This window comes from Grampus griseus, assembly GCF_964374135.1.
Source record: "Grampus griseus genome assembly, chromosome: 12".
NCBI classification, from domain to species: domain Eukaryota; kingdom Metazoa; phylum Chordata; class Mammalia; order Artiodactyla; family Delphinidae; genus Grampus; species Grampus griseus.
Window position 1 is genome coordinate 47629162 of NC_139006.1, and position 18778 is coordinate 47647939.

The window sequence follows — 18778 nt, forward strand, 5'->3', positions numbered from 1 at the left end:
TTCTTATCATGCTTCATTTCAATTTGCACTTGTAACTATATATGAATATATGTGCATAAATATATATTTCTTTATTTCAAATAATAATTGTGCCTTTTGACTATCATGATGCCAGTTAGCTGCCAATTCTTAACTGTTAGTCATTTCTATAGTTGTTTAGCCTCTTGGTCTAATTTACACTTTATCTGAAGCAGAGAGAAGAGGCTGAATTTTCCAAGGAGGTTTGAATTCTCCTATCTTGTAAAAAATTGCTTGCTGGATAATAGCTATGTTTATATAATATTTCATATTACATTATATTTAATAATGTTTGTAACAGCTATAGTTATGAATAGGTTGTACTGTTTTTCATTTTTTCTCTCCCTCTCCAGGAGAAGTAATAACCAAGCGTAGCACTTCCTTGCCCCCAATTAGGTCTCACATTAAGCTCTACATACATGTTCGTGTACATTAGAATCAATTTTTAAAGAAGACCATGGCATCCAATATTTTCCTTTAAAATCCAGGCAGTATCCAGGCATCCTTCCCCCAAATCTCCTCGGTTTATTTATTTACGTGGGTGTTTACTCACTAAGCACACAGACTTTTGTGTATATCTCTGTAAATTTCTTGAGGTTCCTTTATCGAGTCTTCTTGGAATAGCATTGAAAGACGACTTAAGTGATGACCTCTTACAACTTTATGAGTGATAGACTAGAGGTATTAAATATTTCTGTATGCACAGCACAGAACTCAACCCAAACCCAACCAGCTCTGTGGATGCTATAAGCTTCTACCCCATACACTTATCTGTAATATCCACAATTACACTGACATATTTTAAAAAGTGTTCAGACCGAAAGATTTTCTGTTCGGCCTCATTTCAGTGGGGAGTCCAACTGACTTTTTTTTTTTTGCTTTTTAAAAAAATTGTGGTAAAATATACATAACATGAAATTTACCATCTTAACCGTTTTTAAGTACACAGGTCAGTAGTGTTAAGTACATTCACACTGTTGTGCTAAACTTTTGAATGATATCTCTATTATATACATTTGAATCAATATAGCCAATCATGGTATTCTGTGGGGGAAAAAACCCCTATCAAAATGTATTAGTTTCAGTATTATTTTTTCATTCATTGCTGGTTCAATACAAATTCACAAACAGCTCTTAGAGGCATCTTTTAAAAATCTTTCATGTAAACAATATGCCACCAAAGACTGAATTTTAGATTTTAATACTTGAGGACATTTAAAAAATCATAAAAAAATTTTATGCTAGATTCCTCATCATTTATCAGCAAACGAAATGTATCAGAAGAGAGTTTTGCAGTATTAACTTTGCTTTCTAAACAAAATTTTTTTCATTTAGTTAATTTTAAATGTAAGTTTTAAGGAGAGATTTAAATCAAATCAAGACACTAATGAAATAGGATTTGATTAACTTCTGGCCAACGAATCTTGGAAAGTTTAAAAATGAACACTTTCTCACAAATCTTCAATGTAAACCAACAGAAGCTGTCTTGAGGACTCACAGCCCGGGTCACCGAAGGAGTTAAAAATTGTAAATATTCTGAACATAAGCATGATTTGGTGAGTAAAGAACTTTACTAAATACAACATCATTTTAATAATAAAACTAAAGGAAGCAGATTATGGCAGCTGTGTTTTAGAACTGGGGGAAAGAATGACTTAGCTAATTCAATGGGCCACTTCTCCACTAAGGAAGCTGTCTTGGGCATCTCCCCGCTTCCTGGGAGTGTGGGTGGAATGACCCACCTGTAAAGACACTTGCGTTCTTGGGCCAAGATACCATGTAGTCTGTTTTTCACATAGAGTGGATTTCCAAGAATCCGGCATCTGCTCCCTAAATCTTGAAATATTCAGAGAACAGTGACTCAGTTGGACTTCCTGCTGAAATGAGGTTAAACAGAAAATCCTTTCAATGTGAACACTTTCTCAAATGAGTCAGTGTAATCGTGGATGTGGCTGAAGAAAGTGCAGTGGGTTTGCAGGCTGAAACAAGGCTGGACCTGGTTGGTGGCATCGCTTCTCTGGTTAGTCCCTCTTCTAACCAGACTCTCGACAAGGAGCTCGCTCACTGTGTAGGAGGGGACAGAACTGTCCCTTTAAGAATGCAAAACCAACACAGCACAGTAAACAGTATTCAGCTTTCCTCTGACGAACAAGGATCAATAAGTACCTATTGGGCAACATTCGATACATCAATTTTCCCTCCTTTGTAGACTGATATAGACAGAATGAATACATGCTGATGTCCGGGCATGCTCTGGAAGTCCCTCTTTCTCTCAATAAGTGTTTGGTATTAGATTCACCATATGCCTTTTGCTTGCTCTTCCAAGTGGAGCATCTAGCCTCACAGAAGATATGGCCAAAAAATGGTTACATCTTAGGGAATAAAGTCCAAATGTTAAAAAAGGAAAATAACCTTTGATCTGCCTTAGCAGTTATTCTAGCCAAAGATAATGCTAACTAAGTGTAGTAACCTTTGGGGTGGGGGTCAGCTCAGCTACAGCACAGTTCTTATAAGACCAGTTTTGGCCATTGACACCAACTCATTAGGAAGATGGAACCTCCTAAGAGGCACAGATGAGCACTTACTGTGTACACAACAACCTGAAAGCTAAATTATCTTAGGATAAATCTTTGGTTCTTTCAGAACTACCTTCACGTTGAACGTTATTTCCTCCATGACGTACACGCGTTCAGGAAATGCTTTAGCCACCTCCTCCACACTGTTGAAATATTGCACTGGCTCCTTTATATCTCGGTCTTGTTCCAGCAGCTTGAATTGCCCTGAAATACGTGATAAACGGAAGAGATATGAGATGTTTACGCTGGACAGCCGTCACCGTGGCGACAGCATCCCCCTTCCTCACTCCCACTCTTCTCTGTCAAAGGCTTTCTGAGCATTATCATTTAAAAAAAGAAAAAGTTACCGTGGCAAAAGGTTTTCTTGAACTAGGATATTTATTTAAAAATCAGCTTAAAAATGAAAGCGAACATATTTTTTCTTTTTTTGCTACTTTCAGAGTTTATTACCAGAGGATCAATAACAAATCTGATAGATGCTTACTTGTAATGTAAACTCGACACTGAAAACTTAATGTGTTATATAAGTGGTTGCTCATGTTGTTTATAACCATAAGTCACATTGCCGTTTAGTTGTAATAATGCCCCCCCCCATACATTATATTCTAAAACCAAGTCTGAGAGGCCTGGGGGAACTGATTTTTTTAAAAATGTGCAATGGAATAAAATAATACGTGGACCCTTAGCTTTCACAGATATCCTTGGTTTCAACAATACGCAGGCGATGCTGAGGGCTCAGGAGCTGCTATAATTTGCAATTCTATAGCTTGGCTGCGGCACACGCGTGGGGCTTGAGACCAAGGGGCCTGGGGCGGGCGCTGGGAGGAGCCCCCCTTGCAGTGAGTGAGCCACTCGGCATCTGGAGCAGCACGTAGCTTCCATCTTTCCTTTTCACTACCATGTGAAATTCATGAGAGTAGGATATACTATGAAAGTATCCATAATTTGGGGGATTTCTGAAGAACTCTGAACATATTCCTAAAAATGTCAAGGCTCTATTATGCTGCTTGGACGTTTTTGGTATTTGTGATGCTGCTGCCACATTCTAGAGGAGCTGCTTTCGGTTTAGAATAAAAGACCATATACGGTCAAGTCCGTGACGCCATGTTTCTTAGTGGTCATTTTCTGAACACTGTTTACAATATAACACTTGAGAAACTTGAAAAGGAATGAAAAGCTATTATGAGGCAGATCTCTCTGCATGCGTCCACGGGGCATCAGGCAGAAACAGGGAAACTTTCATACTTTCAACACATTTTCTTTAACGCATCTACTAGGTGGAGGCATTATTCTAGATGCTGGAGATAAATCAATCAAGAGACCAGATAAAAACCTCTGTCCTTTTGAAGCTTACACTGAAGTGGGAGACAGAAGGTGAGAAGTACCATTAAAAATAGGGTGAGGGGGTTGGAGAGCGCAGGGTGGCCAGAGTAGGCGTGGCTGAGACAGTGACTTTGATGTAGCTGGGCAGTGAGTTCTCAGAGCTCTAAGCACACGCAACAGTCTACACAGAAACCCTCAGGCGGATGGGTTGGTGCGTCTTTGGCATGCTGTGGCTGGAGTGGGGTGAGTAGAAGCTAAGAAGGAAGAGAAAGAAAGTCAGAGAAATAACAGGTGGTTTAGGTTGTCCACAGCTTTGCAGAACTGTGGTTCTTCATCTGAGTGCGATGGGGAGCCACCTGGGGGGGTCTAAGTGCAGAAGAGGCGATTTAACCAACGTTACAGAAGAATCACTCTAGTTGCCGTGTTGAGGACACGCTGTAAAGGTGCCAGGTGTAGAAGCCCAGACACCAGTTAGGAGGGCCCTGCAATCATCCAGGTATGAGACGGCCGGGGTTTGGAAGCAGTGAGGAATGTGGCCTGAGCGGCTAAGGAACAGAGCTGCCACTAACTGAGATGGGCAGGTCTGGAGGGGTAAGATGAGGAGGTAAGATCAGGAATTCAGTCTGGACCGGTTACGTCTATTAGACATAGAAACAGAGATAGCCCGAAAGCTCTTAGATGGATACATAAGTGTGGATGTCAGGAGAAAGGTCTGGCTGGAAACAGTAACTCTGGGCGCCACGGGAACATGGATGATATTTAAAGCCATGACATTTTTTTTTTTTTTTTGAGGTACGCGGGCCTCTCACTGCTGTGGCCTCTCCCGTTGTGGAGCACAGGCTCCAGACGCACAGGCTCAGCGGCCATGGCTCACGGGCCCAGCCGCTCCGTGGCATGTGGGATCTTGCCGGACCGGGGCATGAACCCTTGTCCCCTGCATCGGCAGGCGGACTCTCAACCACTGCGCCACCAGGGAAGCCCAAAGCCATGACACTTTAATGATGACAACCACGGTCTCAAGTGTAGACTGAGAAGAGGTCCAAGGTTTGAGCTCTGGGAGACTAAGGAATGGCCAGGAAAATAAGAGAAAAATCCAGAAGTGCTACATTCTAGAAGCCAGGTGATTCGAGTGCCTCAAGGAGAAGGCGGGAGTGACGTCAAATGCTGTGTACAGGACTGTGAAACGAGACTGAGAACTGTTGGATTTAGCAGCTTGTGTTTAACTGGGGATTTTGATACGAGCAGTGGAATAGCTGGGCCAAAGCTTGATTGAACCTGAGAGCCTGAGAAAGGAGAGCTGGGAATAACAAGAATGGACAGCAGGTGATGTTTTGGGGAGTTCTGTGACAAGGGGACAAGAGACACTGAGTAGTAGCTAAAGGGAGGAAGTGGGATGGGGCCCAGAGAGTGTTTTTGTTTCCTCAATACGATGGGAGAAGTGCCAGCATGTTTGATGCTGATGGGAATGACGCACAGATGATGAGCAAGATTACTGGAGCACATCCTTGAGGACATGGGGGGACATCAGAGTGGAGGAGCTGGCCTTCAACAGGAATTCATCTGTGGCAGGTTCAGTGGGACCTGGGGGAAGCTCCCTCTTATTGCTTCAATATTTCCAGCAAAAGTGGGAAGGAAGGCATCAGTTGAGAATAAAGTTGAGAGAGGAGGTGTTGGAGGTTAAGGAAAGAGGAGAAGATTGTAAAAAGTCTGGGGAGGACTTCCCTGGTGGCGCAGTGGTTGAGAGTCCGCCTGCCGATGCAGGGGACACGGGTTCCTGCCCCGGTCCGGCAAGATCCCACATGCCGCGGAGTGGCTGGGCCCGTGAGCCATGGCCTCTGAGCCTGCGTGTCCGGAGCCTGTGCTCCGCAACGGGAGAAGCCACAACAGTGAGAGGTCCATGTACCGCAAAAAGAAAAAAAATCCAGTGAAAATGAATACCATAATATGTCTGGTGGGCAGCCCTAAGTTCCCACTTGAGGTTAATGGTCAGCATCTGAAAATGAAACCAAACACTCTAGTTGTGTGTTTTCCTCTAGCCAGTGTATGACGCCCGGGGGCTGGCGTGAAGCAGGTAGAGATTTGGATTCAGCCAATTGCCAAGTGAGTATGAGACGTGAAAGAGGGACAAAGCAGGCAGGATGTATGCAAGGGAGTTCACGGAGCTTGAGCTGGACCCAACATCTCGGGAGGGAGGGAAGAGGATGAAAATAATCATGGGATCAACGGATGGCAGGTTCTGACGGACTTGATTTCCGTGCCCTGGAGGAGTGAGCTCGAGAACCAGGCAGAGGAGAGAGGTCAGAGAGTGGTATGTATACGACTGAGATCACGGAGGGATGGAGTTGTTGGCGATGCTGTGGTCGAGGGGGCGACCATGGGAGGTAAGCATTGTGGTGGTGAGAAGCTAAAGGAACTGAGAAGCCAGGGGTATCAAATGAATCATACAGGTAAGCACTGAAATCTCCAAGGGTGAGGAGAGAAGCACTGCTGGGGAGAACGGCAGTGAGCCAGGAGTGAGAACCATGGAGAAATGAGGGAGGAATCCTAGGCTTGGTAGAGAATGTACCAACAATGGGGGAGCAGGGGATGCTGTCTGATGACAAGAGATTTACAGCTGAGTTTTTAGGGAGCAGTGAAGGTCAGGGCAGCAATGAAGACCATAGAGACACTTATATCCCCTCAACTCGGGGGCAAAAAAAAAAAAATAGAGCTACCACCTGAGAGGCCTTCAAGGAAGCAGTGTTTTCAGGGCATAATGCAGATTTGGGTTTTAACAAAATGAAAGTAATTTCAGGAGGGTTTAAGGATGTAGGGCTTTTGCTAGCGATGAACCTCGATGGAGGCATTTCCAAGAGTTAAAGGATAGGTGATGAGGACAAAATAGAGGATGCACCTAGACATAACAGCTCATGTACCTTTTAGAAAATGTAGAGGGATGAACAACACATTTGAAAATACAAAATACGTTGGATTGTACCTTTTTCATAAAAAACAATTTTTAAAAAATCAAAAAGATTATGGCAATCTCAATACTACTTATTTAAACAAATTCTGCCAAATTAAACTTTTCATTTGTCATTATTCTACTCAGTCTATGTACAAATTTTTAATAACTGGCTTATCTACAGTTTTATACTGTTTCTTTCTGTATTTTCCTACATTTTCCCACGTGATGACACTTACAATACTTGCACAGCACTTAATAATGGATTTAACTATTTTTCTATTCTTACATGGTCAGTCTGAGTTTGGCACGTGCCTAATGTAAGTGGGAACTCTGCCATGTACACGTTTTATGATGCTGGCAAATTACTAATCCGTCTGAGCCTTGCTTCCTTGCCTGTAAAGTGGGGACACTTCATAGGGCTGCTGTGGGGATTAAGTGAGATGATGCAAAGTACTCAGCACAAGTAGCCACTCAGCAACTCTGGGCTCCCTTCCCTCTTCTGCAAAGAGATTTTCTTTTGTCTTCTGGCTCACATTTTAGGGATAAATTTTCTAGCGTGAGGTTATTAAATCAAAGAATAATACACAATTCCTTATGTTTACCATGCACAGCTGTATTTTTTTCCAAAATACCAAAACCAATTTATATTTCTATGAATAGGCTACATGCCTCCTAGTTGGGGCACAATCTTGCCAGCACTGAGTATTTTTTCAATTAGACAATTCAATGCATATTAAAAAGCACCTCCTTCCTGTATTAATCTGCATCTCTTTGAAGATCAGTGAAGCTAAACATTTGAATTTTTCTTGTACAAACGACTGTACAAATATATAATAAATATATTTGACACAGTCTACATTTCTTTTCACTTCTAGAGACATCTAAGGGCCTGTTGGATATTTATACTTGGAAGTCCCATTAGCACCAAATTCAACATGTCTAAAGTCAATAGGTACTTAATAAATGTGTAATAAATATAGTCCTGGAATTAGCAAACAATGAAGCAATGCATAAGTAACTGCAGGTTTTCAAAGTTATAAATAAAAGGTGAACTACATTACAATACACAAGGTTTGTTTCTGAACTACAGATGAATGTTTTCACTCAACAGAGAAAGCAAGCAATGGTGTACTTAAAAATCATTCAAATCTGAATAAGGCACAGAACCTCAAGACATATTTTTCAGGGACCAATCCAACCAAAGAACAGATTAGATAAGCAACTGGAACTATCTTCCAGGATGAAACAGTCTTTCAGCACCAGGATGTAATACACAAGGGGAAAAAAGTAGTCACCAGTGAGTAAGAGTTCAAATTTATGGGTCCATTTGGTGGGAATACCCAGAATCATCTGACAGAGACATCAGATATTTGCCAACACTTCCAATTATCTGCAACTGTAATTTATATTTTCTAATTGTTAGCAGAATAACAAAATAAATTGTAGATTTGGAAGCCAAGTCGAGCTACCATCACTAAACCAAGTATAGTTTATGAAAGTCTACAAATTATCTTTCCACGAGCATGAAATAGTTTTAACTTATTTTAAAATGTTGATCAATATTTTAGAAAAACTTTCCGAAGGCAGGAGGATCTGTATGCAGGCCAAGTGGTCTGTAGATGTACAATCTCTGAGCTAACAGATTACCCGAAAGCTACATGCCTATACTAAATTCCATTCTGTCCCTTCAGAAAGACATTCACAAGTCAAGGATGTGTCACCAAATCCTAACACTTTCACATCAAATGAGACATCACCCTACAGATAGTGCTGCCTCATAGAAATACAACGCAAGCCACACATGCAATTATGTGTTTTATGATGGCCACATTAAAAAAGTAAAAAGAGGTGAAATTTATTTTAATAATATGGTTCTATCTAAACCAAGACATCTAAATTCAATATAAGAATCATTAATTAAATTTTTTCCACATTAAGTCTTTTCAATCCCATGTAGGTTTTACACTTGCGGCACACCTCTGTTCACACTACCCTCATTACAAGCGCTCAAAAGCCCATGTGGCTAGTGGTTGCTGTATCCATGTGGGTAGAGAACGTCTCTGCCTTCTCTTAAAACTGCAGATACTGTTCACGTCCGTAAAAAAGATCATGTGATGGAATACCTCCTGATAAAATAGGGTGTTTCATCTCATGAAATAACAGCTTCAGAACGCTTATATTTTCTTTTCCTTGCTCTGTCTGTCGTGATCGCTGATATTCTGGTTCAAAGAACAGAGCCTGGGTTTCTTGATATAAAGCACCTCTATCCCCTTAACACCGTTTTTCTTCTCTTTCAATTTGGGTGCTCGTTCTTCAAGCGTTCTTTAGTTATTTTTCTCTTGTGTCTGAGATCTCTTACTGTTAGCAGCCTCAAATACATTCTGGCATATGAACCAAATGAATAATCCTATCTGGTGTGTCGGTGATGTCAACAGTAAAGCTGTATAAATTCTAACCTTCTAGTCTCACCTGTGTTTGTCATCTCAGGAAAGATGGACAGGAAGACCTCAGAAGCACACGCATGGGAGCACTGACAAGAATCTATTCTGGGAATGATGAACATACACAGATGAAAGAATAAGAATAAAAACAAAGTAGCAGCTAAATATGACCAAATGTTTTCACATCTGAACATACTGTACATCAGAAAAACTGATTCCTCTCATTCATTCTTTTAACTGTTTATTGAATATCCAATATCATCCATTAACTTCTGTCTCCTCTTTTCCATATAGTTTCTTTATATTGTCCTGTAAGATTTTAGTTCATGTTTCTTTGTGTACATATATTATTATTGTAAACATTTTCTTGTCATATGTTTAATGGTCTAAAACCAAATAAATATTTTATACTTCTTACACCCCACAAATACCTTTAAAATCTAAATGTATCAAATGTTTTAATGTAATGTTTTAAATACCAGGTCATGGGATATATGCAACTTCCTATTTCAGGGGTTGGCAAACTTGTTCTGTAAATATTTTAGGTTTTGTGGGCTAAATTGCCTCTGTTAACAACTATTCAACTCCGGCGAAGTATCTCAAAAGCAGCCACAGACGATATGTAAATGAATTACAACATCTGTGTTCCAATCAAACTTTACAAGAACAAGCAGCAGGTCAGATCTGGCCCTGAGGCCACACAGTTTGCTGACCTCTGTCCTGCAGGGAGACATCAAGAAATGAAAGACATCAGACATCAGAAATGAAAATGACCAACACACCTAAGCAGTTATCCTGAGGTCTCTTGTAAGGTAGTTGAAACTACACCCTAAGCCGGCCCATGTTCATCTTAGAATGGCAGTTTTCCGTTTAAATACGAGTCTAAAATCAAGATGTGTTAAGCTGCACATGAGGATTGTATTAGGAGAATAATGCAAATGAAAAGCAAACGTGCCCACCTCCTCTCACTGTATTTTATGGCTTCTATTCTCTTATAAAAGAATAGGACCCTCTCAGATGAGTCAAGTTGAAGTTTTCTGGGAGAGATGCTGAGCCGTTGTGTTGCTCTGTTCCCTGTGACTGCTGTAGCCTGGAAGTCGGAACTTGTCAGAGTCAAATCCTGGAGCCAATTTAAAGAGTTAAGAGCCGGTTTCCTGACAAAATGTGAAATCAATTTATACAACACATCTTCCCACAATCCCCACATGGAGGAACTAATTTTTTTAACAGACCATTTCATGAATAACAGAGTCTTTGTGCCACCAAATGAAAACATTTGGAGATCGCTGAAACATCTGTTCTGAGACGTTACTGTCAAAACCCTGTTCCCGGAGAGGGAGGAAACTGCATTGTCTTTCAACGGTTTTGTTAATTTCATAAACCATCTCCATTGTGAGAGCTGTTCTCTCAGCAGGACCCTGAAATTCCCAGGAACGAATCCAACACCACGATCCTCGATGACAGGTTAAAGAAATTGAAGGTAATATGTAAAAAGCAAAGATTGGTACTATTATTGCACTGTTTTCATGATGTGCTTCTAAAACTATATTACATAATTAATCTGCTGACAGGGAATAACTCTCATCTAGAAAATATCCATTTTTTGGTGTGTGTCCCTCAAGATAATCACAGTGATTCGCCTCAATAGAGATGATACATTAAGCACAGACAGCTAAGAGGCCCAAAGTCCTACGTGAGGCGTCTAAGTTTCAAGCACCTGTATGATGCTGAACAGACAGTAGGACCACACGCTCTCCTTTACTCAGAGGGAAAAAAGGTCACTTGTCAGAAATGAAAAATGGAAATAAATTTTGCTAATTAAGAAGAGACAGCAACGATGCTGAGATGCGTAGAGATAAGAGAGAGAGTCAGAGGTGGTCAAATTCAGTTCTGTCCCGTTTGCTACTGGCTGGGAAGTTATGGTCAACAGGCAGTGAGAAGTCAGTCTCGTGCTACTGGGAAGGTGGGGCTCCCCATGATTCATGCCTCCCCAGTCCCTATCACGCCTGGTGATGAGCACGGCCTGCGGTAAATCTCCTTTCACAGCTCTGGTTTTACCGTTCGACTTCCCTTCAGCCCAGTGGCTGACTTTCTGTGTGTAAATAAAACGAAACGAGAGCCGAAACCTCTAGTATCCATCTGTGGGCCTCCCACTCTCTCAGCTCTCCTGGGGGACCCCCTCTATCACCTTGGCTTCAAGGACCACCTACAAGCTGACAGCACACCAACATTCCCTCCAGCCAGATCTCTCCTGAATTCCGCATTGGTCTACCCAATACCTGGTGCATATCTCCAACACTTCTTCCACAAAGATCTCTCTCAAAATCAACACATGCGGGGCTTCCCTGGTGGCGCAGTGGCTGAGAATCCGCCTGCCAATGCAGGCGACACAGGTTCGATCCCTGGTTCGGGAAGATCCCACATGGCATGGAGCAACTAAGCCCATGTGCCACAACTACTGAGCCTGTGCTCTAGAGCCCGTGAGCCACAACTACTGAGCCCACGTGCCTGTGCACCACAACTACTGATCCTGTGCTCTAGAGCCCATGAGCCACAACTACTGAGCCCACGTGCTGCAACTACTGAAGCCCGCGTGCCTAGAGCCCGTGCTCCGCAATGAGAAGCCACCGTAATGAGAAGCCCGCGCACTGCAACGAAGAGTAGCCCCCGCTCGCCGCAACTAGAGAAAGCCCACGCGCAGCAGCGAAGACCCAACACAGCCAAAAATAAATAAATAAAAAAATTAAAAAAAAATCAACACGTGCAAAACTGAACTCATCTTTCTACTCTCTGAATCAAGCAGCCACCCAAGTCAGAACCCCGGGTGGTCATCCTTAACCCCTCCCTTTCCCTAATCCCTCACGTTCAACTGGTGTCACTTCAACTCCATTCCCTTTCTTGAACAAACTACAACATCTCTCGCTTTGGCCAGTTTTACCAGTTGATTGCTTTACCCATTGACTTCCATTCCAGAAAACTATTCTTTCCACTAGTGCTTAAAATTAAAGTTGAATCATATTTTAAATGAGGATAATTTGCAGAGGATTTATTTACAACAGGGTCACTGATAATGGTGTGGGTGGGCTGCAGGGGAAGCAGAGTGAGAAGCTAGGGACAGTATCAGAGAAGAGGTCCCCACCATAGGCCTGTGGTGCCAGGGGGAGGGACTAGTTACAGGAAGGAGAACGTTATGTAAATAAGGTTGCCCTGAGAAGGGGAGAAGCAGCTGTTCCCAAGCTATCCTTCAAGGGAGCCATGAAGCTGGAGAATATAAAGACCATGACCAGCTTCCTCCCTTGAGCCGCCCATCTCCTGCTGGGGCTATCTATCCAATGGCTGAACTTAGCTGGAAATCAAAGGGCATGAGAGTCTGCAGATTTCGCCCTGCTGGTCAGCCTCTGGGGAGGGGCAGGGTGGAGGCAGTGGAGGACAGACTGGGGGCGGGGGTGTATGCCCTTCTACCCTCTGATTAAAAGACTTTGGAGGCCTTCCACCTCCTGTAAAATTTAACTTTGTAGAGAATATATAGGCCCTCCAAGATCTGACCCTTACTTTCCTCTCATTATGCTAAAATCCATCTAGATCCATCCACAGTGAATTATACTTCTTCTTATACTGAACTCAAGATCTGGAATGCCTTTTCTCTATTCCCAGGTTTGGCCAAGCTACTCATCCAAAACCAATTCACGCTTCACCTACTCTATCAAAAATCTTCTTAGCTCAGGTATATACCTGGCCGCACTCTTGTGTGATCTCATTGTCTATAGATCTTTATCCAAGCATGTAAATTTTATCATTCTCATTTGTTTACATGTCTTTGTAAACTAAACAGTAAACTCTCTAAAGAAAGCAGGGGGTGTGTCAATCACCTATTTATTCCGGTGCCCAATACTGTGCAAGACACATAGCAGCTACTTAATAAATAACAGCTGAATGAGGGAATGAATTTCAGTATGAGCTCAAGTCCAATGTCATCCATGAAGCTCTCCCTCACAACCTCAGCCCATGCTCATCTTTGTTCATATTTGTCACCGGAGTTTGTTGAACTATTCCCTACTTATTTCACCTGTTTTTGTGTTGTTCTCTTAGACCACAAGCACCCTGACAGCAGGAATCATGTCTTCTGCTTCTCTGACGGCTCAATTTGAGTCCATACTAGAAACTTACTAAATGCTTGCTTTGAAGAACAGGCGTTCAGAGTAGGAGAAATACATATATATGTGTGTATGTAAATATATATAATAGGTATGTATTTCTTCCAGAGTACCAAAATCAAATATTTACATGACCAGAGAAGCTGTAAATTAGTAAAATCAGTAAAAAGGTGGAGATGGCCACCTCAGAGCTCCAGCACCTGCTGATTTCCAGAGGCAGGAAATCTGGATTTTTTTAAAAATGTAAATGCACCTAGTTATTAATAGTTTTTAATGATTCACTCAAATAAAAAAGTCTCCTCTAACCCAGGGACTACCCTGGGTTTCTACGAGACAGGAGGGAGTGGCTGTGGTTTGAACAGGGCTTAACACAATACTGATTGACGTGATGCCATGTGAGTGGGCAGATATCAGGAAATATTTGAGAAATTTAGGTGGGAAGTCTAGCCTCTTGGGGTGCTTCCTTTTCCCTCAAATTGAAAGGATGACTTTAAGTGGGAGGCCTCCGTTTACAGCTTTTAGCCTAAGCTTATGAGCAAGCTCATTTAAGACCTACACTGCTGACAGCCTTCTGCCTGGGCATAGCCGAGCTCCCTCTACTTCTGGTCTCCACTACAGGTATTCCATCGAAACGTGGTAACGGATGATGGTAGGTCTTGCCTGACTCTGAAGGCCAGAACATGTTAAATGGCAGCACTGACAAAGAATTAGAAGAGAGAATCACATACCAAGTGACCAGCTTCTTAAGAAAGAGACTCGATAGGATGTGGAAAGACAAAATAACAAAAGAAAAAGGAGTCTGAGCCTCTGGACTGGAGCCATGTCAGGATGACTCCACCGAGAGCCTGCTTTCAATCGGAAGGTGTTCACACACACATTACCTCACTCAACAAACCACAGTAGTGGGCGGGGATTATGAGAGACTTTACCCACGAGGAAACTGAAGCTGGCAGAGATTAAGGAATATGTCTTTGGTCACAGCAAGTCAATAGCGAGCCCAGGACGGTCACTCGTGCGTTCTCATCCTAAGTCCACTTTTACTGTGCTGCTTCCCCAAGCCACTAATACCTCCCTCCTCAGGATGAGGTTGACAGAGAGAGGAGCTGACTGTGCCTTGTCGTTACTGAAAAAATTCCCCGAAGTTAGTAGGAAGAAGGGTCATTTACCATTTACATATGCAACGAATTCTTCTTTGATAGTGTGGAGGGCTATTCAGATGGTCCTGTTTAATCCCCACAATGACCCTGGCAACTGGTTACATGACAAAACCTATCTTCACTTCTGGGTAACTTAGGGTGACTGGAGCATAGAAGGTACACGGTGTCACCAATAGTTCACCCATTCGGTGGAAAGAGAACCCAGCTCCTCTTTCTAATCTCTAGCACTGGAACTAGTCGCTGGGATGAAGCAGCTGCTTCTATTAAGGATCAAAAACCCACATTAAAAAAAAAAATCAAGGTTCTAGTAAGTAAAAAGCAATTTTATTTGAGGTAGGATCCTTTTGGAGAAATAGAAAATGATCTATTTATCTACATTAAAGAGTTACATAAAAAGTTACAAACAGCAAAAGTAAAACTTCAATTTTTAGTTGTAGAGCTTAAAATCACATAGTACAAAAAAATGAAGGGGAAAACAAAGGTTAAGAGAAAATGGGAAGCAGGGAAAATGAGGCGAAAAGGAGATATGGAAACAAATTTAAAAAAGAAAATGAGACAGAAATTGATGCAAGAAAAAAAATTACACACGGATAAACACAATTTCAACCCAGACAAAGGAGAGGAAGACCCCACCAACGCAGATGGACAAAATATGGACGTACACGACACAGACAGACTTTAAAGCTATGTTGTCATTTTACAACTACAGGCAAAAATGAAGGTATTCTGTATAGAATCAAAGTTGAGGTCTAGGAGTTTTCAATACTACGGTTCATAAGATATATGCTTCTCTTCCATGCCTTATGGAAGTATTTAAAAAGGAAAAAGAGAGCCAAACTGCATGTCCGAAGTGTAGGGAGGGTGAGGAAAACACTCAAGGATTTTAACATTCCACCATTCTTCCTCTATTGAAACATGACCCCTTTCTTGGATTCTCATTTGCTCCCTTTTCCACAGCCCAACAGTAAACTCCCACACACCAGTGGGACCACAGAGGAGAGACAATAATACAAGCAGCTGCTCAAGCTGTGGTTTTCATTAGGAAAAAAAGTGCCTTGATTATAAGGGATTTAGTTTTGAACCTTCAGGCCAAAACTGAACTGATTAAAACTCCATGTAGAGAAACACGAATGGTTTCTTAAAACTCTGATGTAGAGCGTACTCGGCATAATCAAAGGGGGGTGGGGAGAATCCTCAAATTTTAACACCCACCTTGGCTCAGTGCATGGACTTAAAGATGGAAAAGCTAGCAGAGACACTCAATGAAAACATACTGGAGAGGTCCTAAATCGCACTTCTCTAAGGGCTAGGGGTACATTTTCACCAAATTCTTTAGCTACAAAAAGCGAGGCAATCAAGCCATAAAAAAGATGTAGAGGAAACGTGAATGCTTATTACTAAGAAAAAGAAGCCAATCTGAAGAGGCTCCAGACTGTATCATTCCAACTATATGACACTCTGGAAAAGGCAAAACTATGGAGACAGTAAAAAAGTCAGTGGTTTTCAGGGATTAAGGGAGAGGGAGAGATGAGTAGGCAGAGAACAGAGGATTTTTAGGGCAGTGGAACTATTGTGTATGATTCTATAATGGTGGATACATGTCATTATACAGTTGTCTGGACACACAGAATGTGCAACACCAAAAGTGAACTGTTATGTAAACTACGGCCTTTGGGTGATAATGATGTGTCCATGGAGGTTCATCAGTTTTAACAAAGGTACCACTCTGGTGGGGGATGGTGATATGGGGGAGGCTGTGTCTGTGTAGGGGAAGGGGGTATATGGGAAATCTCTGTACCTTCCCCTTTAATTTTGCTCTGGAACTAAAACTACTCTGAAATAAAGAGTACGTATGTGTATATATAAATACATACACATATACATATATACACACACACCAACAAGGCAACTCTTTAAAGGCTTGCAGTCGATACAAGAGCAGAGCTGAGGTATGGCACTCCTGGAGCCAGGCATGCTCTGTTCTCATGGCTTAGCACGTACTCATTGGTTATCATTTTGCCTCTACCTCTTCACACAGCAGTTAAGCATATGAACTTCTGGAGTTGAAATCCTGGCTCTCCCCCCCTGGGCAACTTTGGTTAAGTCATGACCTTCTACACCTCCGTATGTCTCCTAGTTCCATAATGCAAGGGCAGTAACACTAACATAACATCAGCTATTGGGATGATTAAACTTACATAAAGGGCTTCACCTGATGAGAGGCACCTGATAAGGGCTCAATGAACATCAGAGCGAAGTCAAATGAGACAAAGATGTACCTGTCACGAATGAAAAGGAATGTAATCACGATACTCTTTGGAATGTGGTACTGGTTAGGAGAACAGTGTTAGCTCCTTCTTATATTAATCTGGGCAAAACTCCAGAAGAGGAGCCATTAAGAAGCATTCTAAATTTAAAGAAGTGGCACAATTGGCAGCCAGGTAGCTGGGAGGAAGAGAGGAGAAAGAAATGCTGAAGATGTGGATTCAGGGTGGAGCACGGCCACCTGGTTCTGGGATAGAAAGACAAAGCATGGGAGATGGCCAATTTTATCTTCTCTACGACAAGCTGCCTACTGTACCCTCTGCTCAATGCAGAGCAATTCCAGTTAGACTGTATCACCCTCAAAACACAATTACTCTAATATGTTTGTGACCACGGTGCTGTGGAGGAGAGTCCTACGCTTATTAGAAATCAGTCAAAATTGCAGTACAAAAACAGAAACTCTAGTAAAAGGAAAAGGCCCTACAGGACAAAGAGCCCTTCGTTCCTGTTAAATCTTTTTCTTTTAATTAAAAAATGGAGAAGCAATAGCCATGCTGTGGCTCTGAGACCTAGGGCTCCATTTCTGTTCAAGGGTTTCATGAATGGCACGCTTTCAAACAGTAAATACATACCTATGTCCGACACTCCAGAACCATCGGAAGGTTTCCCCCTCCACCCCTTCACCAGAGAACTACTCTCTCCTCTTTGGTTTGCTTTGGTCTTTGCTGACAACACGTCCCTGCACTTGCTCCCTTTTTGCAAAGCTTCATTTTCATCCAAATGCCTCCACTTTTATTCACTGCAGATCGAGCTCACTGAGCATTCTCTAGTGCCTTTCAGGTCTGTCCCTGTTCCATGTTAAACAGGCTGTGGTGTGAGCGCAGGGCTGCGCTCAGTAAAATATTCCATCCAACAGGGGCAGTTATGTAAACAGGGCTGCTTCTGGCAGGAATGTCTGATGGGATAAACAAGGCTGGAGAGAAGAAGGACTCTTACAGAGAGGAGTGACTTTGTCAGGGCACAGAGATACATTTAAATAAAAATACTCTTGTTTCTAATGTAAGATCAGGCTTTTAAAAAACCTAAATCTCTGGGGGAAATTTAAAAAGAACAATAAGGGGTGAGTCAGTGACTGTGATTTCTGAAACTGTGCTAAGGGGTTTGACTTTTTCCTTTTCTGGTTGTAGAATTTTATTTCTTTAAAAATAAAAACCAAAAACATTTAACGTGCCAGGGATGTTAGAAGGCAACTGTAAGAATTTATAACATTTGAGAACCCATATAGATGCTGAATGGAAATGATGGCTAATAATCTGTCAAATTAGGAGTAATCATCAAAAAATTGGTAGATTATATCCATGTTGATACAGAGGCTTAACACTGTCTTCATTAATATTTGGCTCCTAGGAAGAGGGATGAAAGTGCAGCATTTGGCCTTGCAAATATATACAAAATATATATATATGCAAATATATATAGAAAATTCACTATACTAAGGTGATGATAGCTTATAGTGAAGAAAACCAGTATCAAAGAAAACAAACAGGAATTGCAATACTTGAAACTGATACCTACTTCATGGGATTGTTGCAAAGATTAAATTAGGCCATGTATGTACAAGAATATTCAGCAAAGAGCAGTATGCATTTGATTAATAGTAAGATGATAAATATTGTTTTCTTATTGCCTGGATTCAATAAGAGAAATGAAAATAAGGGCTGAGTTCATTTTCCCTCCCTATTTTAACTATTAGACAAACTAATATAACAGTTCAAAGCATATGATTTATTTACTTAGTACTCTGTTCAAGGCAGCGTGCAGAGTGCTAAGGATATTTCAGACACTCAGAGATTACCGGGAAAAAAAATACAAGTCTCTGTGTTTCCTCCTCTCTCAT

The 18778-nt window shown here is 41.7% G+C and overlaps 1 protein-coding gene across 2 annotated transcripts in view; it reads right to left on the bottom strand.

Moving 5' to 3' along the window:
• GAREM1 (GRB2 associated regulator of MAPK1 subtype 1) overlaps positions 1–18778 on the bottom strand; it is a gene marked incomplete at its 5' end in the record, with an annotated part of 204641 nt that overhangs the window by 51188 nt on the left and 134675 nt on the right. For both annotated transcript variants that reach the window (XM_082668439.1, XM_082668438.1), the window contains one exon: positions 2668–2798. In XM_082668439.1, coding sequence (XP_082524565.1) covers positions 2668–2798 — 131 coding nt within the window. The remainder of the gene's footprint in view (positions 1–2667; positions 2799–18778) is intronic.